The sequence below is a fragment of the Mauremys reevesii genome, linkage group 2 (genome assembly GCF_016161935.1).
Source record: "Mauremys reevesii isolate NIE-2019 linkage group 2, ASM1616193v1, whole genome shotgun sequence".
In the NCBI taxonomy this organism is placed as follows: Eukaryota; Metazoa; Chordata; order Testudines; family Geoemydidae; genus Mauremys; species Mauremys reevesii.
The window spans coordinates 155,563,213-155,591,149 of record NC_052624.1 but is presented as its reverse complement, the minus strand read 5'-3'; the positions used below and the strand labels follow the sequence as shown (position 1 = coordinate 155,591,149).

The window sequence follows — 27,937 nt, the reverse complement described above, 5'->3', positions numbered from 1 at the left end:
AACCCTCTCCCCTTCTTGTGGCTTCATCTTCTGCTGGGCACACAGGGACAGCCTGAGAAATCAAGAGTTACACAGCCGCTTTACCACCCAGATCCCTACACCTTTCCATCGCCGCTTCTACAACCAAGCAGCACCAGTGAGTGTGAAACATGGGTTTATTTTTTTAAAAAATATTTTACATTTTAACAGATTCTAGGCACAGAGCAGCAAAATCTCTTACATGAATGAGGGTCCGAGTTTCAGTGCCACTCTCCAGCTCTGTGGCTGCGATAGACCGCACTTGCAAAAAAAAATAAAAAATGGGCACCCGCATGCTGGGCATGCCCAAACATGCCAGTCAGGCAACAAGTCATACAACTGCCTCATTTATCTGCATATACAAAAGTGAGCCAAGATTTGGGACACAACAGCCCAGGGAGAGAGAGGGCCAGATCCTCGTGAGGGTTCAGCTGCAAGCAGCTCCTGCTGAATTCCAGCCACTTGTTTAAGTGGCTTAATGGGAGCTGTAGGATGCACAGCTATTTTAAAAATCTGCCCCCAACATATTTGTGCAATTTTCCAGGTGCCGATTCTCTCATCTGCAAACATCATGAGGGTTTAATACAGGGGTGGTTAGAATCAAATCAAACTCTCCCTCCCGCACCATGTGGCTGTTTCGCTTTGCTCTGTTCCCTCCAAATCAGCGATGACCCTTTGGGGACAAACATCCAAAATGAAGAATGTGGGGTAACATCAAGAGCCCAGGAAGCCTTACCCATCCTGGTATCTGTCCCTTTAACGTGTGCCATGTGTCATTCCAGCCTCCCAGCTGAGCCACCTTTACAAGCTGTTTATATTAATTAAAAGTGAGATCGGGTTTGTGGCTGGAGGCCACCCTGGGCGTGAAGGGGAAGACACTCTGGGATCTCTTGGCATAAGTGTATTGGAAACTGGGATGTGGTGTTCCAGCTAGCCACATGGGCAGCAGATGGGCAAGGAGCAGATATGAAGGGAGCACTAGCGACAGCAAGCAGAATACTATGGAAACTTGCTGGCTGCAGCCTGGGGCGGGTGTGTGTGTGTGTGGGGGGGAGATTTAGTTCATTGCATATTAAAAGCCACAGCTTCCGTGTAACATGTGCCCTGTGCATAAGGGTGGCTGGCTGTTCAGTAGCAGAGGATGGGCAGCAGCTTAACCTGACTGCATGACAAAAAATGTCAGGAGCTTCCCCATTCTCTCCCGGTTGCTCCTCACACATCTGCCCCACTTGCACAGCCAGGCCTGGACTCGTCAGCCTGCACGGACTCCCCAGCAGATTGCTGCAGCAGCATCTGCCCTGCTAAGGGCAGGCATGTGGATTCGCACAGTTCCCGGGTCTCAAACCTGTTCCTGTTCCCTTCGCAGCCACCATACCAAAAGGGGGTGCAGCGCGCAGGCTGAGTCTTGTTAAAGAACCACTTCAAGGCGAAGGAGTGGCAGGGGCCTGCGTCTCTGTCCTCCAGGCACACAGCTGCAAAACACAACAGGTATCAGAGGGCTCCTGATGCAGTCGGAGACATCACAGGGTGTTGCTAACAGGGCCAAACCAGACACAACAGGGACCTCCAGAGCTAAAAGTGGGAGCTGCTGCAGCTTGAGCTGAAGAGCCAGGGCTCTCTGGCTGGGACTGCAGCAGACCGATATGCCCTGTGGATAGGCACAGAGGGGGACCTGTAACAGGCACTCACCAGGGGTTACACTTGCTCAGGCAGGCAGAACTCCCACTGAAGTCAATGGATTATCAAGGTCTGCAGGGCTTGGCCCACACAAGCTCACTTCATGCTGAAGGATCCCAGAGCACTGAAGGGTTCACCTGAGATCACACCGTAGCTGGAACTAAGGCTTTGGCTACACTTGTACTTCAAAGCGCTGCCGCAGCAGCGCTTTGAAGCGCTAAGTGTAGTCAAAGCGCCAGCGCTGGGAGAGAGCTATCCCAGCGCTGTCCGTACTCCACCTCCCTGTGGGGAATAACGTACTTTGACCACACTGGCGCTTTGCAGCGCCGCAATTTGCAGCGCTGGAGAGGGTGTGTTTGCAAGTGTAGCCAAGGCTTCCTAGGCCAGGACCTTCTCCACTAGACCAGATTTCCCTCCATGCCTATCCCCCTGGACCTCCAAACTCTGAGTTGGCCCATCACTGCAAAACACTGGATTTCCCGGGAGATACACGAGGCTTACACAGGGAAACCTATAGACCGTGTGCTCAGTGCCCTATTTCCCCTGAAAACTCCATGTGCCATCTATGCCAGGCTTCCAGACAGTCCCTCCTGCAGAGCAGCTCAGCTCACAAGAACCACTGCGAAAGATGCTAGAGCTCCACCCTCGGTCCTTCCACGAAGCATTTACCTTGAGTCAAGTTCTTCTCTTCCCCAAGCCCAGCTGCATGCGTACCTGTATCCAAGAGAATCACAACAGTCAGAGCATCAGTACACGACGAGGGGAGGGATAGCTCAGTGGTTTGAGCATTGGCCTGCTAAACCCAGGGTTGTGAGCTCAACCCTTGAGAGGGCCACTTAGGGATCTAGGGCAAAAAAATCAGTACTTGGTCCTGCTAGTGAAGGCAGGGGGCTGGACTCAATGACCTTTTGGGTCCCTTCCAGTTCTATGAGATATGTTATAATATATGGAGATATACCTAACGCAGGCTATGGAACCAATGCAGGATGATTCTTGCTTAAGTCGCTCCCCCTGCACCCAAGGATGGAGCAATCTCAGCCATGGGATGTTTGGGCTAATCTTGTGCTGGCACAGAGTATATGGTATATTAGACAATGGCAGCAGCACGACTGGGTTCTGAACCATGACATCTGTCAAAAGGTGAGCTGCCCCTTTAAGGAGGAGTTGAGGCAGGCTCACCTGTACCAGGTGTAGCCCCACCTTTCCAGGTGAAGGGAACAATTCCAAGGGGTCATGTTATGGGAGCACGTAGCTGAACTCTGGTTGCCCTTATATTCCTTAGCAGGTTCTGAGTCACACACTCCCATCATGTGACCCCTTGGACTCACTCCCTTTATCTGAGGAGGTGAGGTGGGGATACACTGGCATAGGTGAGGCTGAGCCCCCACCCCTTATGGAGCCGGCTCTCCCTGTGAAAATATCAGTCAGGATTGTCTCTGCTTGGAGCAAGAGCACATTAAAAGTCATTAGCACCTTGGCTGAGAAGCAAAGGTGTTGGGTACATTGAGGTAACTTCTTAAATACATTAGTGGGTTGCGCCAGCGTTCAGTCAAAGCCATTTGAGATGGAGTTGTTATGGATTGTGAGGTGTTGAAAGCAGTTGAGCCACAGCTGCAATGGGCTTGGTGAGGCAGCATATAGGCAAGATAAAAGCTGTACAGCCAAGGAAAATAGTGTGTGAGAACCAGAGTTCCGTCAAAGATAGCTGCGGTCCCAGAATCCACTGCAATTCTGGCCCATCTGCCTTGGAACAAACTCTGGCTCAGCCTTACAGGTGACAAAGCTAATTGAATTCATCTCGTCAATTGGTGCCATGTCCCCAGGACAGGTCCTTTTGCCTCCACACATCCCTCCCTGACACCAAGCCATGGACAGTCACAGGCTGCCCCACGTACTTCGGTCAATGCACACGCGGATGCAGTCCTGCTCACTGTTGAACCGATTGGCATTGCCGCCACAGCCACCATACCAGAAGCGGTTGCAGGAACCCATGTCCACCCGGTAGTACCACAATAAGGAGTAGCTGGTGCACTTGACGCCAGAGTCTTTGCCAAGGAAGCACGGATCTTCACTGTCCACAACACCTCTCACCTCGCTGGGGCTGATGGTGGCTGCCTCCATCCCATCTTGAGGCAGAGCACCAGGTTTGGAGACCCTGTTAAAGCATTCGACTCTTCAGTGACAGATCCAGATTGGCTGGTAAGGCTTCTGAAAATGATGTCTCTGAAAGGCCTGGTCAGAAACTCAGATGATATTTCCGGGCCCAGATCTGGACTGGAGACTGCCCCCAAGAATACCATGCAAGTGCTGAGATCCCACAGCAATAGTGCTACTGAACCCTCCCAGACAGAGAGAACTAGTATGACCTGGCACACGACACTGGCATTAGCTTTGGGCAGGTGTCTGGCTGCCTCCAATAACCCCAGTGGTCCATTAATACCAAGTCTCAGTGTATTAATGAAAAAATTCCAGGTGCCTGGAATGCAGCCTCAGCCTCTGCCCCACTCCAGAAATGGTGTGTGCAAAGAGTAAGGAATGCAGACACTCCTCTCAGCCTCCTCCCTCCCCACCTTCCTCAGCCTCCCATCTCCCAGGTCCCATTGCTCTTGCTGTGCTTGCAGCTCCTGACTGTTAATATGACAGCTTGTGTTCTGCTTATGCCCCTGCTTCCTGGAGCCAGTACTTCCTAGGAGTCGCTGATCTGGGGAGGGTGCTCTGCTGACTCAGCCGGCTGGCTGGGCACTGGAGGCCACACCTGGAGAACCATGGTCCCCCCACAAACAGTAGAGGAAGAAAATTTGCCATTGGGCTAGCCAAGTTGCACCAGCTGCCCTGAGTGCAGAGATGCAGAGGTTCCAGCCTGCAGTGCAGCCATAGGTAGCTCGGCCAAGGTGCAGTCCCCTGCTGTGTTCCAGGCAGTTAAGAAGAGGGTCTAGGAAGGCAGAATCAATACATGCCATCCACTCACCTATCTGGGCTCACTGGAGGTGGAGGCGTAGCACTAGGATTGGTCGGGGAGAGCTCTAGCTCACACCAAGCACTGGTGCGTTCCAGGGGATGCCGTCGGCTTTCCACTGTAAAGCACAAGCAGGTACAGAATGAGCGAGGCCTCCATTCTGCCTCCCAGCCAGTCCAGCCCCCTACCTTGTGAGGCTCACTGCCTCCCATCTATATTCAGCCCTGGATCCTATGTCCTGGAGCACTCCTATGTCCTGGAGAAAGACTTAGTCCAAGTGTAGCACACTGGCTAAGTGAGTCACCAGCCCCTCTAGTGGCTGTTTCATATAGAAGATAATTGCCTACTACTGTCCCCAGCTAGCAGGGGTTACTCCCTCAGCTCAAGGCATACTGGCACATGCTGAGGGGAAGGATGTCCCAGAGTCGGTCCCTGCTGATGGGTCGTTGGACAAACTCTCCTTCTCCCTTTGTCCATGACTGCTGCAATCAGTGCCATGGCTGGAGGAGGTGGTGGGTTGCTGTGGTTTCCATGGCAGATGGGAATTCCCCCCATCCTTAAGCCCCAGCTGTCACTCACCCAGCAGGTTTCTCAGGAACCCCAGAACCATCCTCTCTGCATACTCCATTTCCGGCTCCTGGACTGAGCCAAGCCGCAGGAAGTGGTATCTCCACGCTGGGAAAGCCAGCGGCTCTGGCACGATCCCTTCCTGCTTGCCAGCCCCGTCCGGGCCCAGGGCTAGGATGAACATGGCAAATGCCCCACACTGGGCAAAGCGGGACAGCTCTGGTAGTGTCTCCTGGTCCCACAGGTCAGTTTCCCTGGTAACTACAGCAAAGAGCACCCGTAGCTTGTGTGAAGGGCTCTCCCGGAATGCTTGGCGCAGGGTCCATTCCATGGCTTGGCTGACCGGCATTGCTGCCTCCCTGGCAGCCAGTGAGAGCTGCAGATGCTCTTTGATCCTCTCTCTAGAGCCATGCTGGGTGAAAGGAAACTCCCACAAGACCTCTTCAGAAGCTAGGTGAGCCCTTGAGGGCCCCGTCAGCACCAGGGAGACACGGGCACCACTATCAGGCAGCTCAGGGCGGGGGGAGATCTTCAAATGGTCCAGGATGCTGCTGAAGAGATGGGCGACTCTCCCAAGGCTCCCCACTGGCAGGGCAAGGGGGGAGTTATCCACCAGCAGAACCAAATCCAGGTCCAGCCCCAGCGGGTTCTGCAGCAGGGGCTCCTTCGTGCAGTTCCCAGGCTTGCATATATCTGGGGAGAAGAGGGGTGGGACAGAAAATAATGGTGCATCTTTCCTGAAGCAACAGCTGAAATACGCCCGCAAGCAGGAAGCTACTCATTGTGATGTCACTTGTAGGGGGAAAAGGAAGGGTGGTCTTGGGGGTTCTGGCTCTGACTCAAGAGAACTGGGTTCAATTCCTGGCTCTACCACAGACTCCCTGGGAGACCTTGGGCAAGTCACTGATAGACTAGCACTGCCCTAGCTCTGGAGGGGAGGACAAATCCATCAGTCTGTGGATATCCATGGCTGGAGATGGGACACTACATGGGGGTGGGCCAGGGCTCTGTGGTGCCACTGCTTGCATCCGAAGAAATGGGTATTCACCCACGAAAGCTCATGCTGCAAAACGTCTGTTAGTCTCTAAGATGCCACAGGATTCTTTGCTGCTTCTACAGAACCAGACTAACATGGCTACCCCTCTGATACTTGAGTATTCTCAGTCTCTCTCAGGTGCTTGGCTGGCTGGTTCTTGCTCACATGCTCAGGGTCTAACTGAGCATCAGATATGGGGTAAGGAAGGAAGATCGGCAGTGACCTTGGGCGGGAGAGGGTTTGCCTCCTTCTGCAGCATGCGTGCGCTGGAGGAGGGGGGTATTTCTTACAAAGATCCCAAAGCACTTTCCACTGCTCCTGTCTCACAGCAATGAGCCCAACAGCAGCATGGTAAGGAGGTCTGGGAAAGACCCTATGCTCAGGTTGGAGTTGTGAGATGCGGAACTTTGCTGGCCAAAGCGGAAGGGAAAGGGGGAGCTCTGCAGCAGGGTCTCTAGGACATGGGGAAATAACAAAGCCTGCAGGTGTATCTCAGCTGGCCCGGGACTCCCTCTGGTCCTCTAAGATTCATCTACATGGCCATAAAACTGCAGCACTTGGGCTCCTCGGGCTAAAAATAGCCGTGTAGACATTGGGGCTTGGGCTGGAGCCTGGGTTCTGAGATCCTCCCCCCACACGGGACCTCAGAGCCTGGGCTCCAGTCTGAGCGTCTACACTGCAATTTTATAGCTCTGCGGCCCGAGCCCAAATCAGCTGCAGCTGTGCCATGGGTCTTTCATTGCCGTATAGACTGATTCTTAGGCTCTTCAGCCAAGAGTCCCATGGAGCAGCAAAGCCCCTTACCAAAGCAAAGCGTGCAGAGGAAGACAGCTTCCCGAAGCGCCTCCACATCCCGAGACGAGTCCGCAGCCGGCAGCTGGACCACTCTGAATGTCTCGTCCATCTGGCAGGAGAGGTAGACGGACAAGGTGTAAATGAGGGGTGATTTGGCCCAGTGGCCGTGATGGAAACAGAGTGCAAGGGGGCAGGCTCCAGAGCCCCAAAGCTCCCGCCCAAAGCTCTGCTGGGAGAGCAGATTCTTCCTTCCCACTCACAGAACAGACCCCGTTGGGCAACGGGGAAGAGGCACGGAACCCCCCATCCAGTCCTACAGCCTGGCACCACAGCACAAGCCTGGCCACAGGGGCCTCCTGTTTGTTTACAGGCGTCTTGGCTTTTGCCAACAGCCGCACGTGAGACTTTGCACATGTCAATCAGAAGAGGTGCAAGCAATGGCACTCACCGGGCTGCCTGCAGCCCCTGGCCAAGCCGTTATTTACCAGGGCACAAGCCTGGGGGATGTCCCTGAGAGCTCAGGCCATGAACATATCCCCAAACATCCATGGAGATGCGCAAAGCCAGTGCATCAGAATGTGGCACAAAGCCATTGGCACAAGGGGAGGCAGCCAGCTTACCCCAGAGGACAGTGTTTTAGAGGTGACAACTCTGAAGATCCCCCATCTCCATGGGCTGCCAGCAGGAACCCAGGACTCTTCCATTTGAGCTAAAGAGCTGGCAGCTCTAGTAGGTTCTTGTCCTGCCCTGGACCAGCCACCAGAGAGGGCGCAGCATGGGCTGTGCCAGCACTTCATGCCGGGTCCCCTTTGCACAGTGCACGTAGGGGCTGTCCATAAGTTATGTTATGCAGTAGAGGGTGGATGGATCCTTCATTTCATGGGACAGTGTGTTTGTTTTGTGATACAAGGGGGTGAATGGGTGGGAAAAATCACTAAAAAAGCCCAGCGTTATGTAATGTACGGCTGGCCCCCTACAAGGGAGGTACCAGTCTTGTACCCTAGCCCAGCCTGCTCACCTGGAATGCCTGCTCCACTACCGGCAGGGAGCTGAAGGTTACCACCACCGGGACGATGCCAAGAGCCACATACTCCAGGACGACCTTGCCAATGCCCTCCTGGGCCTGGCCCCGGCCACTGGTCAGGAACACCGCCACCTTCCTGCCCAGCAAGGCTGGCCTCACCCTTTTGAAGGTATTGCGGCCCACAAATCTCATGGCAGCAGCCAGGCGGCCCCTCTGGGTAGAGTGCACATAGGACAGGTCTCCCACCAGCCGCAGGAGCATCCCCTTTGTCTGCATGTCGGTGAAGCGCAGCAGGTAAGTGGGGGTGGAGGCGTAGGACAGCAGGGCCACACGGGCCCCGGCGGGGCAGTTGCCCTGGGAGATGCGCAGGTCCCGGAGCAGGAAGGCCAGGGCATCTTTCATGCGGCCGAACTCAGCGGGAGTGACATTGGCGGACGTCTCCACCACCAAGGCCAGCTCGGTGGGGAAGAGCGGGCAGGCCAGGGAGTCGGGGTCTGCACGGAGAAGGAAAAAGTAAAGACCCTATGGCGGCTGTCCCTGGGGCTGCACATTGGAGCAGCACAGAGCACTCCTCAGAGGGCAGCGCTGCCCATTTAGAGAGTGAGCCAGTTACTACCACTAGCCAGGCAGAGAACAGGATGAACCAGCCATTACATCTTATAATGTCCCTGCCACATCCACCCACCCAGCACATCTGTCTGTCCCTGGCATGTTCACCCATCCACCATGTCCCTCTGTCCATCCATCCACCTGTCTGTCCATCCATCCATGTCCCACTGTCCCGGCCACATCCATAAGTGTGTCCATCCAGCATGTCCATCTGTCACTCCAAAACTCCCAGCACCTTTGTCTGTCACAGCAAACTACATATCTCAGGTCTTAGTTCATGCTGCTGATTTCACTGTGCTTCTCACTCGGGCAGACCTCCCATCCCCAGTTCTGCCAGCTCCTCACAAAGCAGGCAGAGCACTTACCGCATCTCTCTCGGACAGAGGCAATTAGTTCACAGGGCTGGAAGGGAGAGTGGGAAGCCGGGTCAGTTCTAGTTTTGTTCCTTGCTTTTTCTTTCCAAGCCAGTGGGGTTCCCCCTCTGCCTCCCCAGCTCTCCCAAGTGACACAGGGAGGGAGACCTGTGGGCCAGTCAGAGCTGACCCCAGAGGTTGTGATGCAATAGACCCAACTAGACCCAGGGTTCTCTGTGTGTTTAGGTCTTTTGCAAGCTCCTTCTGTCAAAAGGGATGGGAGTCATTCACAGGACTGAACTAACAGAAGATCTTGTATCCTTGGGGTATTTCCACTAGAGGGCAACTTTCTGGGTGGTACTTACCCAAATTCTGCCCATAAACCAAGCTCCACCTGCATGTGATCATTCAAACTATGACCTTGTATGGTATGCTGCCTCTTCAGACTTAGATCCACCCATATTGTGTGCAGGGCAATTCTTGGGTTCCATCCACCCCACAAACAGCTCCCCCAGGTATGGAGGAGCTCATGCGGACACAAACACCCAGCACATAACTGGCTGTGCTGGAGTATCTCTGCTAAGTCCTGCTCCATCCTGTCTCTCAAAGGACAGCCATTTCTACAGCTTCTCCTCCTGCTCAGATGTCTCATGGCCCTTTAGAGAGATGCAACAGCTCAGAAGGCAAGCCAGCTGCACCCAGTACAGTGGTGAGAGTCAGGAGTAGCTGGTGCGGATTTAAAGGATGAATAGCAACCTCTTATGGCAGGGAGCACCAGAGGGAAGAGGCTACTATACATGCCTGCAGCAGCACTCCCCGCAAGCCATCACACGCCTTTCCTGACCCACCCAACGAGCACACAGCCAAGCTAGCGAGACACTGCATAACAGAAGAACCCCTTACCGTAAAGAGGGGAACTCCAGGTAAACCTCTCAGACCCTTGAAGCAGAAAGGAAAAATAGAGAATGAAAAGGTAGTGAGAAACCTTATTGAGAAAGCACCAGAGAACTCAGAGCAGTAAAATCACAACACACACAAGCACTCACTCAGTAGGGTGAATCTTATTTGCCTGAGTGGGAGCATTTTCCCACCAGAGCCAGTGTCCTGCCTCTGGCAAGGGCCTATATCTAGTTCCTCAGAGAAACATACCTCTGATACACCTGACCAATCAGGGCCATGCTGGACATGGGTTTCTTCCTGACCTTGGCAGGTAATCTGTTTATGCCCTGAAGCATGAGGTTTGGTGACCCTTATCTCAGCATGAAGAGCTGGGTTATTAATAGCCAAAATAAATCATCCATACCTGTTATAAGCCCAGACACAGCTGCTGGCTGATTGTGCCCCCAGACCCACTTCCCTACCCCTCCAATGCAGTCCCACCAAGAAGTCCATGCATCAAGACCCTACCATCTCTCCTGGAGGTCCCACGCTTCCACGCAGCCCTTGGTCTCCCTTTCTCCCAAGAGGCCCCTGAAAGATCAGGGGCAATTTTAGAGACCTGCAGATCAGCAAAAAAACAGCGTACAGGAGAAACAGACCCCGGGGTTAGCCCCGTGCTTCACAGGCAGGAACAAATGAGATCTATCAGCTAAACTCAGTCAGCAGGAAGTGCCACTCCTCCCCATTCCCCCACTCCAGAGCCTGTTAGGTGCCGTGTTAGCACCTACAGTCCAGGGCAAAGGGCCCCTCTCCCTAGGTCTGTACTTGGCAGCAGGAGAGTGGTGTGTTTAGCAGAGGTGGATCAGAGATGCTTTCCTGTGGGGAGCACTGGCTGCTCACATATGACCAGCTGAGATTGCAGGCGGACATTAGGCATAGGGTGTGGGGTGAGGGTTGGCACTGGGGGGAGAGATGGGCATTTTTGTGACATGGCAGACTGCGTATGTGCTGGATCCATCCTGAGAAGGAAGCCTGATTTGTATCGGAGGCCATGGCAGCACCGTACTCACCCTGGATCCACGCAGGCCTTTCCAACCTTTGTCCCCCCTGGCACCTTTGTCGCCTCTTTCACCCTGAGAATAGAAGGAAATAGACAGCAGGGTCAGGCACCAGCACTGGGTGAGAGGAAGCCACTGCCTGTCCCTTAGGGATGTCCCTCAGGGACATCCCTCACACCCCACTTATAGAGATACTGCATAGCAACCCCGCTGGTCCCCATCCCTCCTGTCCCCTATGCCCTCCATGCTAACCTTGCCTCCACGGCCCGTGCTGAGCAACTGGCAGGTAACACGGAAGCGCTGCCGGACTCTGGGTAGTTATCCCTAGTCCCGACGCAGTCACTGTGAAACGACAATGCTAAGCAGCCGCCTTCCTGCTGTAGCCACAGGCTGATGGCAGCAGCTCTTGAGCAAAGAGGGCACCGCTGGCTCTCCACTCACCTGAGCACCAGGGTCTCCATGGCCTCCGCGGGAGCCCTACACAAGAAAGCAGGAGAGAGGTGAATGCACCCAGGGAATGGATCCCGGCAGGAAGCGAAGCTAAGCGGGGCCCTTGGATCACAGGGGAGCAGGCAAAGCTCACGCTGCATACAGCCACAATGGAGAGGTTGGAATTCAGCGGTGTATAGGGATGGAGGCTCCCATCTGCAGTCAAAATGCCACGAGGAATGGGGCTCCTCCATGAATCCCTCAATCACCAGCCCAAGCCTTTGGAATAAGCACCTTATGCCCACACAGTGACCCTTGGCTGGTAGGATCCCAAAGCTCCTTACACTCCACACTCAGGAACAGCTTCCCCTGGCACTGAAATGCAGCCGGCTCTGCAGCACACAGCAACAGTTAGGGCAAAGTGAAGAATTCCAGGCCCGGGGCTGGTTTCATGATTTCAGTGGAGCAACTGCTCATTTACACCAGTGTCGGTGAGACCAGAATCAGGCTCAATAAGGGAAGTGCGGAGGGCAAGGGGGTGGGGAGAGGAGAATGGACTCTGCCCACGTGGGGTTAATGCTGCTGGTTTGCTGGCAGCAGCGATTACCTTTGGGCCCTTCCTCCCTTGAGATCCTCGTTTATCACATCCATTGTCCCCCTAGAAAACACACACAATTACTGTAGGACCTGCACATACCTCTGTCCCAGCCCAGCCCGAAAGCGCCAGCCTGTCCTGTGAAGTTCCCTAGTTTGCTGGGGGTCTGCATTGGCAGGAGGGGAACATATTGCAAAGTGCTCTGGAGATCCTCTCCCAGGCACCCCGGACCAGGAATGGAAGTGACTTTTCTTTCTCATGCATCCCCTCGTTAAGGGACAGCTGGAGCCATACCAGGAGCATCTTCACCCAACACCCAGGTCCTAGGTCCTTCTGCACTGGTGCGGGGTGGCTGCAATGCATTTGGGAGGGGACTCCCACAAGTCATTTGGGTCTCAAAGGGGGAAGAGCTGGGTCCTGAAGAGGAGGGGTGGGAACCTTAGCTCCCATCTGCAGTGGCCTCTGGCCAGGAGCTCCCGTTCTTGGATGCTTGGCTGACCAAGTCCAGCACCATGAGAAATATACCTGTTCCAGAGCAATGCCAACGTTCCTCGCACCCAACTCACCAGTGCCCCCTTGGGCCCCAGAGACCCTGCGTTCCCTTTTTCGCCTCTTCCTCCGGCCTGCCCCTGGAAGAGAAAGAAGCCTGCCAGCTCAGGGGAAGTGCTAATGGACCAACAGGGCTGAAAAGGGGACGCTGTGCCCAGGCAAACCTTCAGGGGTGGTGATGAGAAATTCAGGAGATTCCCCACCTGAACCCAGATCTAACTAATGCACCCCCCCCACACACACACACTCGTTGGGCCAGGGGTAACATCCTTAGCCACCAGGAAATACCCTGCAGGGCTCTTGCAAACAGAGCCGCACCCAATAGTCAAGAGCACCTGGGGGAGAGATCTGCAGCATGGCCTTGTTACGCAATACACCGTGATCTCACTGACCTTCTCACCCTGGGGACCAGCGGGGCCGGTGTTTCCTGGGGAGCCCACATCTCCGGAAAGCCCCTAGGCAAAAGACAACGGTAACTCTGAAAACGGCTCTGGTACCAGGACATCCAGCCCCCTGGCGTAAGAGGAACTAAATATAATGCCTTGGGGCAATGCCCGGCAACTAGCTCAGCTCACTCCACCTGCTGGGGTGATCAGCTGGGAGATGCAAGGAGGACCCACCGCTAGGAGGCATTGGCAGAGCGGGGCTGCCTGGAGGCTTGTGTCACTAGAGCCGCAGCTGGCGTGGACAGGGCAGTCCTTAGGACCATTTTCCAGCAGAGACAGGGTCCTGTGGTGAGGAGGCTCATCACTGGCAAAGCAGATGCCCTGGAGCCTGCAGCAAACACCCGTATGTCCCCGGGGAAACATGAACAATGCAAGGGAACCATTTAAACCACAGAGAACACACTCTGCCCTCTAACACCATTGGGTCTCTGCTGGGGCTGGAGGATGAATGGATGGATCCCAGCACTGGAGGGACTGAGCAGAAGCACCACTCCCTCATTTCACCGTCCTCATCTCTGGCCAGCTGTAAAGCAGGGGCAGTCGAGAGCCGGCACCTGAGCTCCACGGCACCCCGGGTGACCTGTGACGCCCTTTGTCCCTCTGAGACCTCGTAGCCCCTGGAACAGAAGCAGCAGAGGGGAAATGTGGGTGCTCCAAGCGCAAGCTCAGGAAGACTGTCCTAGGCAGGCGCCCGCAGGTGGATCCAGCTGGCCTCACCTGTGCACCTTGGTAGCCCTTCTCCCCAACAGCGCCTGGAGCACCTGCGATGCCCCTCCTGCCCTATGGAGAGACCAGGAAGGTTCAGTCTGGATGCAGCCGAAGGACCAGAGTGAGATGTCTCACCCCTCCCTCCAGGGACACCCTGCAGCCAGGATGCACTAGGTCAGAGAGTGCCAAAGGCAGGCAGCTGGTTCTGAACAGGCCGGGATGGCCTTTGTTGGGCTGTTGCACCCACCGGGATCCAGAGGGACCAAGTCTGCCATGCAGCTCAGGCATTGAGCCTGGACTTTGTCAGAGCATTCCCCACCCCCAAAGCCGGCCAGTCTAACCTGACCTGGGGTGGAAAACGACCCACTGGCTCTGCTAGAATGTGTCCTTGGGAAGGGATGAAAACTCCTCCAGGGACCTGCAAAGTGGCCCATTACTACCCGCTGTAGGGGTGCGGGGGGGCTTGCTACTGGTGTACACTGGCCTCACCAAAAGGTCCGCTCCAGGGGAGGTGGAGGAGAGGAGACATGTGGGAAACAATTCCACTAAACAACAAAAGCTAGTAAGGAGAGATTCCAGAACAGGGGCGGCTCCAGGCCCCAGCACGCCAAGTGCGTGCTTGGGGCGGAACGCCGCAGGGGGTGCTCTGCCGGTCGCCGGGAGGGCGGCAGGCGGCTCCGGTGGACCTCCCGCAGGCACGTCTGCGGAGGGTCCGCTGGTCCCGCGGCTCCGGTGGACCACCAAAGCCGTGGGACCACCGGACCCTCCACAGGCACGCCTGCGGGAGGTCCACCGGAGCCGCCTGCCGCCCTCCTGGCGACCAGCAGAGCACCCCCCGCGGCATGCCGCCCTGCTTGGGGCGGCAAAATGTCTAGAGCCACAGCCGCCCCTGTTCCAGAATGAGCAGGGGGGCTGGAGTCAGGACTCCTAGGTTCTCTCTGGGAAGCTGTGTGGGTCAGAGGTGGGGAACTGGGAGACTAGGTTCTAGCCCCAGCAATCCCCCTAACTCGCTGTGACCTTGGGGAAGTCACTTGCCCTTGGGCCTGTTTCCCCATCTGCAAACTGGGGATAAGGATATTTCCCTCCCTCGGGGCAGGTAACAGGGACTCATCAGTTCTCACCTGGGCTCCTTTCTGCCCCTTCAGGCATGTGCTCTGGGGAGAAGACAGAATTGATTCTTTACTACACAACCCAGCCAGGTTCACACTATGCTGGAGTCCAAAGCTACCCCTGCCCTCGTGGCTCAACCCAGTGGCCTTGGGCAAACACTGGGATACTAAGAGAGAGAGAGAGTTTCAACAGCCAGTTCTGATCCCAGGGCCAGACTTTGGAGGCTGGGTGCCTGTGGGAGCTCTCACCCAGCTCCTGGGGTGCCATTTGCACAGCCCAGCCCTGACCCCACTTTGAAACCTAGGGCTCAGTGGGGAGCTCTGCCCAGTTCTGGGATGACAGACCTCCATGGGGCCGGAGCATGCATGGTATAAGTAAAGACAGGGAGGGGCTCTCCAAGGGGGGACCTTGCCTGCAATTATACCAGCTCCCAGCAGACAGGAAGCAGGCTCCAGAAGCTGATGGCAGCTCAGATCCTGCAGGACCGTCATGGCTTTACTGTACAAGCTACAGATCAGTGCGTCCCAGCCTCCCCTGCCCCATGGAAACAGAACAAGGAGCTGAGCAGATGGGCCTTGACATCAAGCACACATGCTAGGGAAGGGGCCAGCTACTTTCCCCACCTTCACCTGGTTAGGGGCAGAGGTCTCAGTGACCTGCTAACGGTCAGGGTTTGGGGGTATCAGGTGCTGGGGGACGTTCAGGGCACAAAGGGCTTAGGACAGGCACTGGACAGGCACTGGACATCCCGCACAGGACGAGCGCGAAACGTACCGGATCTGCAGTTGGCCCCTGTGACCCAGGTGGCCCAGGGCTGCCCTCTGGTCCCGAGTTCCCCTGGTCAGGGAAGGGAACAGAAAGAGAAGCAGAACAAAGCTGTGAGAAATGGCCTGGGATGAGAATGTCCAGCTTCTGGTCTGATTGCACCAGGGCCACGGAGCCAGCTCACCACCTCCTGCAGACCCCAAGTGGGGCAGGCTGCAGAGTGGGCCAGGGTTCCACACTGCCACCTTGCCTGCACAGACTCTGGTTCTTTTCCTTTGTTAGGCACAGGGATGTCTCCCCAGCAAGCTCCCTCTCCCAGCCCCTCAGCAGGAGCCCAATTCTCCATTGCACTGCCCTGTGCTGCCATTTACACCGGTGCAAAATCAGCACCGTGCTCTGGTGTGGATGGTGCCTAAGGGGAGAACTGGCTCCCCTGCTCTCCAGGGGGCTCTCTGACCCCATTGCACCATTCAACAGGCCCTGCGCACGCCTTCCCCAGAGCACTCCCAGCCTCTGGAGGGGGCAGCCTGGGGGAGCAAATACCTCGCCATTATTATCCAGAGAACTCCCTTTCTCCACAAACAGCACTGATCTCCCTCAGCTGCCCACCTTGCACCTTTGCAAATCTACCAGCAGACCGTGCTGTCTCCCCAGAGAAAAATCCATTCATTGGCCATCAAACACAACCTGGCAGCAACGCAATACACCGGGTGAGGGCCAGGAAGAGAAGATGAATGCCCTGCACTAGGGAAATTGTGGGGAGCAATTTCCAACCCAGGGCCTCAGCCAGCATTAACATTTCTACTATCACCAAAAGCTCCAGGAGGCTTCCTGTGACCAGTCACTAGAAGGCAGGATCTCTGGCTTATATCTGTGATACTTCCCAGCCTGAGCCTGCTTCAGCCTGATGAGTCATCCCTGGGCCAGTGTGACGAATCAGACGCAATTACCTGCTGGTCTTGTGATAGGCCCCAGGCCATTCAACCAGGGTTCAGCCAATCCACAGGCAAGAACCCACCCAGGTGATCCCAAGGCAGGTATTGGAAGCAGGCTCCTATTTGCTCAATGACTGGGTGCATTCCCATTGCTAGCTGGGCCAACACACTGCCCTGGCTCCGGCTCCTGCCTGTACCTCTTCCCACTGGCTGCTTGGCAACACTGAAACATCTGATCCTGCAGAAATTACTGCCAATGGTCACTCTTGTCAGACTCTCCTTATTGAATCACCAGTGCACCACTCTGCATTTTCTTTACAGGTTTCCCAGCCAAGTACTGCCCAGGTCTGGTTCTGTTCAGCTTGCGAGCTCTGAATGAAGCATGGCCCAGGGTACTACAGCTGCCGCCTTTTGTTTATCTGGACTTGCAGCAAACAGGGCTGGCTAGGAGCATCTGTCTGGAGTCATTAATGGCTCAGAGAGTTGGGATGGCTTCATTGCCATTACCTGGGTGCCTCTTTCTCCCTTCCTTCCGGGGGCTCCACGCTCTGTGCTGCTTCTCCCAGGATTTCCCTGTGGAGCACGGAATCAGAGGGGGTGAGCCCACACACTGTCCCACCCCCTTCCTTGCCAGTGAACTCAGCATTCATTTCTCCCCTTAGGCTCTGAAGCCAGACTCGCTGCCTAGAGCAAGATCCAGCGGCAAGTGGCAGGGTGGCCAGCGTGGGGGACATGCCCACTTGGCCCCAGTCTGTGCCTCTCTGGAAGGGCACAGGGGATGCTGTCTCTGAAGCTGGGCATTTGGGATTAACATGTCCCCTTTGCCCACCAGGGACCCCAGCTGTGCACTCTGCAGCCCTCCCCTCGCACTTTGCTTTTCTGCTGGCTAAGACAGCTTGGGCGAATTGAGCACGGGTGGAAGGGGCCAGATTCCCTGCCCGAGGTGGGGAGGGTGAGGGTGGGAGAAGGTCTGTGTATGTATTCACAGGGCATAGGCAACAATAGGGCAAACTCCTCCCTATACGGCTCCACCAACGCGCCCCAGCACGACTCTCAAAACCACCCCATTTCCTCTGTGGCCCAGCCAGCCCTTGGCCTCTCCACTGAGGCTACTGACTAGTGGGCCAATTAGTGCCAAATGCCACGGTGATTTCAGGGGCTTAGACTGAGACCCACTGAACTCATTGCAGAACGAGGCCAGTGAGCTGGCAGGAGTCACTGCCCACAGGGTCTGCACTGCAAGAGCTAACTCCCCGCAATTCTCCGGCACACTTACAGCATCGCCGGGGGGTCCTGGAGGCCCTGCGTCACCACGGAGACCCTGGGAGCCTTTCCGCCCCTGGATCAAGGCAGGAGGAAGGGATTAGCAGCACAGAGCCAGCAGGGGTGAATGTCAGAAGGGTTGGGAAGTGCAGGAGTCTATTGTTGAGTCAGCATTGCCGGGGCACCCGCTTGAAGATGAGTGGCTGTCTGGGAAGCAGCATCACAATGGGAGTTGGGCCACACAGAGTGGGGTGATGCTTGGATCAGGGGTCTGAGGTCACGATGCTATAGGGCTGGGGGAGGTGGGCACGGGACCATCTCCTCCTCCTGGGGCTTCTTTACCCGCTCAGCCTTGCTGCCCACTCACCTGCCTCCCGCGGGATCCTCTTGTCCCAGGATTCCCAAATGGGCCGGCTTCCCCCTGGGAATGAGAGAATCCGGGAAAGGGGTGAACCCTTGCTGTGCTTTAGTCATTGCTGATGCCCTCTAGTCTCCCTGGGAGAGCTCAAACGATTGATAGTTGGGCTCTAAGGGCTGATCCTCTGCCTCCTGGTAGGGGAAGCTCCAGACCGAGTGCTCATTGCATGCTGCATCTTCCCCTCAGTGCCTGTCCCACAGAGGCTAGGAGACGCCAGCAAGAGGACAGAGGGCATGAGCCAGAGCTCACTGAGAGTCTGGCCATGAATTTCACAGGTTCTGGGTTGGAGTTATAGCTCCAGCAGCGGAGGCTGGTGTCATTCACCCCTGAGAGCCTGGGTTTGCTCTGGCAGAGGACTGTCATTTCTCCAGGAGCTGTGGAGGTTAATAGGGTGGATTGTTTTAGGGGACACACAGCGAGCGCGGCCCAAAGGGGGTGGCGCAGGGACCTGGGGCTGCCCAGCTCTGCTGCAGGACATGCAATTGCACAGCTCACCTTCTCCCCAGGGATGCCATCGTATCCAGCTTCCCCGGGAGCTCCCTGGAAAGAGATTTGTAGTTGTCTTAGTCCTGGATGCTACCTGGGACCTGTCTGAATAAACAGGCACTCTGCAGCAGGCTCAGGAGCAGCTCATGTCCTTCCTGGCCACCAGGGCTGCCCAGAGGATTGAGGGGGCCTGGGGCAAAGCAATTTCGGGGGCCCCTTCCATAAAAAAAAAGTTGCAATAATATAGAATACTATATTCTTGTGGGGGCCCCTGTGGGGCCCAGGGCAAATTGACCCACTTGCCCCCCTCCACCCCCCTCTGGGCGGCCCTGCTGGCCACATCCATTAGGGCCAGGCCTTCTCAACATTTTGCATCTTAGCAGAGAGGATGCCTTGTGGACACCTCTCCTCCCATTCGAGACACCTCCCCTTCTGCTCTTCATTGTCCAGCCCCTCCTCCCCTTCCATTCACCGCTGTGCAGCCAGGAGTGACAGGGAAACACCAGGCACTGAGGGGCCTGCTGCGCCTACCAGTTTTGCAAGTGGATATTTGGAGGCTGGCAAACAGCACGGCTCCGGGTGTTGGCCTTCCATCTGCCTGGGATGGCGCAGATTCCCCGGCACACCTGCACTGCCTGGCCCCAGAGGAGTGCGCCTGGAGTGCCACATGCAGGGAGATGTTTAGGGAGAGAGCATGACTAGCAGCCCTGGCTATTGTGGAGATGAGCCACGAAGCTGAGTCCTGCCATGCTCATCTTAAGGTTTGCTCTACAACGTACATGGTATTTGCCTGTTAGATTCTACACGCACACCAAACAGTGAGGCCTCTGTACCTGCTCTCCAGGGTATCCCATCAGTCCCTGAAGCAAGACAGAGAGAGAAAGTCAGTGAGGTGGAGGAATCTCCAAACCAAAGGGAAAGCAGCTGCCAAGGCTGGTCTGGCATCTTACCTTGGGTCCACACTGGCCTGGGCATCCCTGGGTTCCCCAGCTCCCTGGGAGCCCCCGCAGTCCCTGCTCCCCCTGGAATTGGGATTGGAAAGGAGAGACCTTCAAGCACTCCAGTGAAAAAGGAGGCTTCAGAGATAAGCAACACATACATCCCTACGGAGATGAGTGGCTGGGAGTCCCTCAGAGCTGGCTTTGTCTAGCTGGGGGAATGTCTAGGGAGTATAAGCAGGAGTTGCAATGGGAGAACGCTGAGCTAAGGAGAATCCAGGCTGGGTATCAGGAAGCTCTCCCTAGCAGTGAATGCTATTCGATTGCTCATGGGGCAAGAGTGAGCACGGGACGGTCCAGTGCCATTGGGCAGCGGACTCATGGGCCAGTGTAAGCATGGAAAGCAGTGGGAGCCCATGACGTGGACTTTAGAAGCAGAGTAGATGAATCTCCAGGGCACAATCCTGCACCGGCCCATGAGGGACAGAATTAGATGGTCTCTGATTGATCTGTTCCACCTCTGGCACCTGGGACTCTAGCCTGCACTGCCTAGGGGATGCCAGAGGCAGCCGGTGAGAGGGCTATCTTCAGCTGGTGGGATACTTACAAGTGTCGGCTCCAGCACTATCCCCAGGCTTTATGATTGCTCTGGTTTCTGCTCAAGCTGTTCTGCTGCCACCAAGCTCTAAACAGGGTGTGCAAACTCCAGTGTCCACACCAGGCGTGGCAAAGTTACGCCAGAGCCCCCACCCCTATGCTGTTCCGATTGAAGATGCAGGGAGGGGATCGGGTCTTTATGGCCAGCGCTCTGTTCACCAGTACACGCCAAGGGCCATGCCCAGCGGCCTTCCCACCCTGTGCACAGCATCTCTGCCCTTGAAAGAGGATATCGGCCCCGATCTGTGTTTGTGGGGTACATCCCACACACCCCATTTCTACAAAGTGGGCCCCACCCTGGGGTCAAGGAGCCCAGCAGCCACCCCTCCATTGGAGATTTCAGAAACAGACAACAGTTCTACTCACGCTGTGTCCATAGTGCCCGTGGTCTCCAACCAGCCCCTTTGCTCCTTTCCTCCCCTAGAGCCAAGACAGCAGAACATTTGAAGTCAGCTCCCCTGAGACACAGCCTACACCACTAGCTTCCAGTCTGAGCGCTCTAGAGGAGAACAGTCAGCGGCATCAGCTCTGGGCTCACTCCCCTCCCAGTGCCCAGAATGCTAGGACCCAGCAGGACATAAAGTCCCAGCCTGTGAGCCCCAGACAACACAGGGGAGCATCAGTGCAGAATTAAGGCAAGCGCCTGAGGGCAAGCTCTGCACAGCTCCTACCACCTCACTCAGAGCGATCTCTTTGGCTCACATGGTGGTGCCGCAGCTTAAGAACTGGGAGGGGTGGGGGTCTGGGTTGAGTAACAGCTGTGCTGTGTGCAGCTGCCTAATTGGGGATTCAAGTGAAGGGACAGTAGTGATCTAGTGGACTGAGCACACGGCTGGAAGTCTTGGGTTCTAGGCACAGCAGGGGAGTGCATAGAGCAAGGGGCTTAGGAATCAGGACTAGGTGGGTTCTCTTCCCAGCTCTGTGCAGGAATTTGAGAGTCAGAGCCCCAGAGTTCTAGTCTTGACTCAGGGAGGGAGTTCTCTCGTGGCTAGAGCAGAGGCTGTGAGAGTCAAGGCTCCTGGTTTCTATCCTCAGCTCTGGTTAGAGCAAGGTACTGTGATTCAGGATGCCTGGGTTCTCCAACCCTGGGATGGAGTGCAGTCTAGTGGCAAATCACTTCACCTCCGTGCCTCAGTTTCTCCACTAGTAAAACAATCATGTTTGTAAAGTGCTGTGAGATCTCCAGAGGAAAGCACTCAGTATGGAAGAGCTAAGAATTAATCACTATGACTAAGTGGTTAAGACCAGTTTCAATGTCTGGTGACTCCAGTTGACACAACATCAGCTGATAGAGCTCAGGCAACATAGAGGCCAAGTTGACAAGGTCCCAGCTGTGTAGGGACCAGCCAGCTGGGTCAGACAACATAGGCCCAGCAAGGCCAATAGGAATGGAAGTTGGAGACACCAGGAGATTTATCCCAACTGGAAGGGAAAGAGAACATTCTAAATTCTTCTCAGAAACATAGAAAACAAAAATCCCCTTGTGCCTTTATATCATTCCCCCATGTTCTGCAGATCCAGATGTGCAAACATCTGGCCTCATCCTGACTTCTCAGACCGGTGAGTAAGTGCAAAAGGCATGTAGCTGGGAACAATCGTTTTCCTAGGGCTCTTCTGCACAGGGTGTTTTTGCACTGGCTGCTCTGCTGGTGTCACACCACCAGTGCAGATACTCCGCAAAACCGTGCAGAGCAGTTTGTGCCCAAGCATGGTTTGGAGCCTCATCTGCAGGAGTCGCTATTTACACTGGTGTGGCATGTGAATAGTGGAGCTTTGCACCAGTGTAAAGAAACCCAGTGTACAACTCCTGCTTCATCACCTCCATGCAGAGTCGGGGGGTGCAGGCTGTGAGACACACAGCCTCACACTCCTGCTAGAGCCTGGTCCAAAGCACTGGAAGGGAACAGCACAACCCCCCGCCCTCCAAAGCAGAGGCTGCATGTGACAGCCCTGCATGCAGCACCAGTACCGGTGACCCACTGCAAGCGCTTTACCTTGCGCCCTGGAATGCCCAAGGGGCCTCGCAAGCCTGGCAATCCAATGCAGGTGCAGGGGCACGGGTGGCAGCACTTCCTCTCCGACACAGCCAGCTGCAGCGGGACAGAGAGCGTCAGCGTCACAACCAGGATGGCCCGGAGAGCGAGTCCCCTGGGGTCTCGTGCGAGGCGCAGGGGAGCTGCAGGCTGACACAGAGCAAGTGACTGACCACTGCTAGGAAGACAAGCCTGGTCATCAGGCTTCCTTCGCTCAGAGCAGAGGAGCTTCTGTGCAACCCAGACAGCTGGGCCAGGGATGGACCCCAAAAGATAGACCCACCCCTTGATACTTGTCAAGTATCTCTGCCCTCTGCTGGAAGGAGTCAGACCCTTGGGCCCATGAGCCAACCTGCTGGGAAGGGGCCCTCCCTTACCAGCTCTTGAGCCAAAACGCTGCCAATCTCGGGGCTCTCCATGCTCAGCTGCTGGCTGTGCCTGAACCTTCGCCCAAACTCAATGAGCTGCAGCTCTTCCAGGTTGGTAGCATTGTTCATTGCAATAGTCACTAGTGCGTCGAGCTGGCCTAGGACGGAAATGAGGCCAGAGCTGGGGTCAGCGTGGCATACGGAGCAGGGGAGACACAGGTTACCGACTGCAGCGGGGTGTGGGTTAGGTGACTTGGCACCATGGGGCACATGACTCCCTATCTGACTCTGTCTCTCAACCGCTCCATGCCTCGGTTTCCCCACCCATAGGGTGCAGGCAATAACACTGTCCCGCCGCACAGGGAGGATAAGGATTAGTAAATGTTTGTAAAGTGCTTTGCGATCCTCAGAGGGAAAGGGTGGATGGTGCCAGGGCAGATCAGCACCATGGGGCAATGGTAAAACGTGGCATCATGGAACCAGATGCAACTTAGTGAAAGACTACAGTCCCTGGGATAAGAGGGGAACAGAGGCACCACACTCAATCCGTCCTGAGATCCCCACATTCCATCAATACCCCTGGGCTCAATCCCCTCCTGAGGTCTGACTGTGCCCCGGGCTAACTTTTTGAAAACCTCTTCCCCTCCAGATCTAACCACCGGTCACCAGGAAGTTGTGTGATCCAGCCACATACCTTGCACCCGCAGAGCAGCTGACATCTCCTCCAGCTTCCTCACATCATCGTCCAACCCGTCCGTAAACAGGAGCACCACCTGGGGCACAGACATGTTTGGGACACATCAGCCTACAGGCTGCTGTGGAGGAAGCAGGATCCAGGGCAGAGACAGCTGGTGTCCCCCAGCCTGGGACTACACAGCACTCCCCAGCAGCAGCAATGCAGCTCTGATTCTGCCTGATGTAGCAGGTATTCTGCCCAAGCCAGATGCACCTGCTGTGCTGACCCGGGCAGCCAAACAACCCAGGTGAACCCTCTGCTGAGCTCCTAGGAGCCTTCCTCTTTGAAAAAGTGGTGGAACAATGGGAGCTGAGCAGGAAACTGGCAGCAAGGGAGTTAAATGGCTAGAGATAGCCGAGGAAGGGAGCCCGCTGAGCGGGTGTCCTTGGCCTGCAGGATGTGCCTATGCGGAGCTGTTGGCCAGCTGAGGTTCTACCTTGTTACTCTCTGGCAGGCCTCGGTTCATCTCCAGCAGTCTGTGCAGGGAGGGCTGGTTCAGGTAGGTGCGCCTGAAGGCATGCACCTCGCGCAGCTGCTGCAAGACTTCGTGCTGGTACTTGGTGAGGCGAGCTCGGAAGAGGACCTCGCCGCCCTGGTCCACGCTCTGGATGCTCAGGGTGACATTGAGCTGGGCGCAGCTGACCCTGGTCAGGGAGGACAGCTCCCAGATGATGCCCTCCAGGTACTGGTGTAGGCTGGACTGTTGGTAATCAGTGACGTCCAGGCCGACGAGCAGGTGCAGGGGGCATATTCCTGCAGGGCAGAACATGGAGACCCAGCCAGCTCCCGGCCTCCTCTCACTCACCACCGCCCTCTCCACATCTCCACAGCAGCCCCAGGGGTGAGGAGTCCGTCTCCCTCCCACACTCGCCTGGGGACTTGTGTGCCAAGGTCTCGCCCACCTGCCCATCATGGTCAACGGCTTCTCAGGACTCAGCCCTACTTCGGGACCTTTCTGGGATGTCTGCGCTGGAGCTGGGAGCGCGTCTCCTGCCCGGGCAGACAGACTCAGGCTACAAACAGCAGTGTGGACGCTGCCGCACCAACGGAGGCTCAGCTAGCCAGCCGAGCTCAGAGCTAGCGGGTAAGGGAGGCGCACCTCGGTCCCTGTTCTCTGCCTGTGTCACGTAATCGTCTGGTCTCCTGGGGGCTGTGGTGCTTTCGTCTAATTCTGGTTGTTGGGCTCAGTGTGGAAGAGGCATGGACCCGTGATCTGTGCTATATGGGAGATTGGACTAGAGAATGGTCCCTTCTGGCCTTAAGCTCTGTGTCTTCACTGTGATAAAAAACCGCACGGTGCTGAGTCTCAGAGCCTAGGTCAGTTGGCTCAGGCTCGCCCTGCAGGGCTACGCTCTGAGACCCTCCTGCTGGCGGGCTCGCCTGGAGGTCTGCATTGCAATGTCATAGCCCTGCAGCCGGCCCCTGAGCCTGAGTCAGCTGACCCAGCTGTAGAGCAGGCGTACCCCTGTGACTCAGTCTGTCAGCCCAGGCTTCCCAGCTGCAGTGCAAACATCCCCTAAATGATGCCCTCCCCGCTCACTTTTCATGGCTGTTCCAAAATACTAAGGAACTCTCATGAGCCAGGGGCCCTTCGCCCACCCCCGCATCCCCCCCAAAGAATCCACCCTGTGGGCCAGATCCATGGCAGATGTAAATCTGGGGTAGCTCTACTGAAGTCAATAGAGCTCCCCTGATTTACACCGGCTGGGGATCTGGCCCTCTGTCTTTAAACATCGGTCCCTAAAGGGGGTACAGCCCTGGGAGTCCCCTCCACAGCAAGGCCTGGGGTCTCACTTTGTGGGTCCCCTCACTAGTCCCTGCCCCTCCTTGTGCATAGAGAGTAAGGCCTGGGGTCTTCATTGGGGTACACCCTGGGAGTCATCAGCACCTACCTGTAAGGACTGGGATTGCCCTCCTAGGCAGTATATTGGAATAAATGCCCCTCCGGGAGCAGTCCCCACTTACCGGTGTCCTGACTCTGAGCCCCTCCAGCTCCGACAGCGAGCAGAAACAGAGCGAGCCAGCGTTTGAACAGCACCATCCCCTGCATCCTTGCAGGCAGGACCTGGGCTGGACAGGCAGGGGTGGGGAAAGCACAGGGATCACCTTCCCGGAGCTCTTGGCCCTCAGACAGTCTACAAACTCACCCAGGGAAGAGCCTCCCATTCACCCTGATAGTCCAGCTACCAATCAAACTGGGTCCTGGGCAGGTCCACAGTGGACATGGGGAGGTATCCTGCAGCGCCATCCCTTGGAGGTGACTCCAGTGCACCAGCCCTTATGCATGTTTCCCATGGGAATGAGCGCTGGGGAGCCTAGGGCCTTGATTTCCCGGGCCCCACGACATGCATGGAACTCCCAGAGGACACGGTTCCAAGCATCCCTGCAGAGCCCCTCCCCCAATCCCACCAGACCTGTTCTACTGCCGGGAGCCCTCCGCAGTCATGGGAAGAGCAGGATTCACCTCTTAGTGTGGGTCTTAAGCGGGGCCCAGCAAGTCTAAGCCAGCCCTGGCGACCCCATCAAAATGGGATCGTGACCCACTTTGGGGTCCTGACCCACACTTTGAGAACCGCTGGCCTAGAGCAGTGGGGCTCTGATCTCCGTTGTGGCCTGGAGACTCCACTGTAATATAAATAACGAATAGCAATAATAATAATCAAGCACCTGCCATGTGAACTGGGGTCAGGACTCTGGGTTTGGCACCACTTCCTACTCTCCATCATTGTTCATGAAAAACAAACAGAGCCCAGCCCAGCTGAGAAGCTGATTTTGGCTTTCTCCAGCCCTGGCTGCAAGAGCAGATCCTGACCCCATCCTTTCTTGTCTGTCTGTTTTGCTGTTTACAGAATCACATTTGGGTGCATTTTATTCCTCTGCTAATGGGTGTCAGTTCCCAATATTGTGCAATGGATTTGATGCTGTGGTCTGGAGAGAGGGGACACCGAGTATGGGGAGATTTACCCCAAATGATATCTGAAATGTATCTAAGTGTACAAAAATGACTTTTCCATATACATCTCATGTTTCTTGGTCCTTTCTCAGGCTGTATGGATGCAAATGCAACCCTTCACTAGCTCACAGCCCACATACATCTTTTGCTTCAATGTCGCAGTCAGGGCCGGCTCCAGGCACCAGCTAAGGAAATAGGTGCTTGGGGCGGCCAATACAAAGGGGCGGCACCTCCTGGTCTTCTGCGGGAATTCAGCAGCGGGTCCCTCAGTCCCTCTCTTCCTCTTTGAGCTGCCGAAGTGCTGCCGAAGAGGAAGAGAGGGAGTGAAGAACCCACTGTTGAATTGCCGCTGAAGAATCAAGCGGCGCGATTGAGCTGCTGCCAATCAGCTTTTTTTTTTTTTTTTTGCTGCTTGGGGCGGCAGAAAAGCTGGAGTCGGCTCTGGTTGCAGTGTGTTAATAAATAATACTAATAATGCTTTGAATGTATATAGGTTTCAGAGTAGCAGCTGTGTTAGTCTGTATCTGCAAAAAGAACAGGAGTACTTGTGGCACCTTAGAGACTAACAAATTTATTTGAGCATAAGCTTTTGTGGGCTACAGCATCTTATGCAGCATCTTTCAGCTGAGAATCTCAACATGCTTTCCCAAGGTGGTTAAGTAGCTTCTTTAAAAAGCCCTATTTAAAAGATAGGAAAACTGATGTACAGAGAGGTTAAGATTCAATTGAGAATAGAACTCAGGTATCCTGGCTCCTAGTCTCTGGTCTAACCACTAGACCAGACATAGGCAACCTATAGTACGCATGGAGCTGATTTTCAGTGGCACTCACACTGCCTGAGTCCTGGCCACCCGTCTGGGAGGCTCTGTGTTTTAATTTTAAATGAAGCTTCTTAAACATTTTAAAAACCTTATTTACTTTACATACAACAATAGTTTAGTTATATATTATAGACTTATGGAAAGAGACCTTCTAAAAATGTTAAAATGTATGACTGGCACGCGAAACCTTAAATTAGAGTGAATAAATGAACACTTGGCACAACACTTCTGAAAGGCTGCTGACCCAGACCATTCCCAGCCAAAGCTGGGACTAGAACCCAGGAGTCCTGACTCCCAGCCTCTTGCCCTAGCTGCTAGACCATCCTACCTCTATTATGACAGCACAACAGTCACTTTGTTGGTTCAGCACCGTAACTTCACTGAAGGATCAAAGCGAAAGAACCTTGTTTAAATGCAAACACCTTTAGGAATTAGCAAAGTAGCCAGCCAAGAACAAAACCCACCCAAGAGCTGAACCTGTCTTCAGGTTCAGCTCTTGGTTGATATCTCCAGCTATCTTCTATAGTTTCCCCCCCCCATGTAAAATTTTCTCTTGATAGAAAGCATAGCCTCTTACCTCACTGCACCATTCGGCAACGCGTAATAGCAGCAGTGCCTGGGGATCCGTAGAGACTTATCCAAAATGGACAGAAACACATGAATTATTTTATTTGATAGTCGGCTGCAGGATGGAGGAGAATTGGCTGCTAACTCGGGACATTCAGCGTTGGGAGGTTTACTTGTTTATTCCACAG

General features: G+C 55.3%; 1 protein-coding gene across 5 annotated transcripts; it reads right to left on the bottom strand.

Annotated features, from left to right (window-relative positions):
* Nucleotides 1-137: 137 nt before the first annotated feature.
* On the bottom strand, nt 138-27,937 carry LOC120399274 (collagen alpha-3(VI) chain-like). 5 transcript variants are annotated; one of them, XM_039527381.1, is made up of 32 exons: nt 27,760-27,935; nt 25,374-25,478; nt 23,845-24,161; nt 23,367-23,445; nt 22,682-22,830; nt 22,266-22,361; nt 20,638-20,691; nt 19,627-19,698; nt 19,510-19,536; nt 18,686-18,730; nt 18,140-18,193; nt 17,786-17,848; nt 17,017-17,082; nt 15,584-15,646; nt 14,821-14,853; nt 13,709-13,771; nt 13,546-13,608; nt 12,938-13,000; nt 12,563-12,625; nt 12,009-12,059; nt 11,414-11,449; nt 10,985-11,047; nt 10,443-10,505; nt 9,939-9,974; nt 9,048-9,084; nt 8,068-8,567; nt 7,059-7,158; nt 5,231-5,911; nt 4,664-4,769; nt 3,591-3,850; nt 2,365-2,409; nt 138-1,490 (listed from the first exon to the last, which is right to left on the bottom strand). In XM_039527381.1, exons 2-32 carry the CDS (start codon nt 25,456-25,458, stop codon nt 1,231-1,233), a joined length of 3,693 nt encoding a protein of 1,230 aa, XP_039383315.1. In that variant the 5' UTR covers nt 25,459-25,478; nt 27,760-27,935; the 3' UTR covers nt 138-1,230. The 5 variants fall into 5 exon arrangements, with proteins under 5 accessions (XP_039383315.1, XP_039383318.1, XP_039383316.1 ...); XM_039527384.1 differs by lacking the exon at nt 17,017-17,082; XM_039527382.1 differs by lacking the exon at nt 27,760-27,935 and having other exon boundaries at nt 25,374-25,560.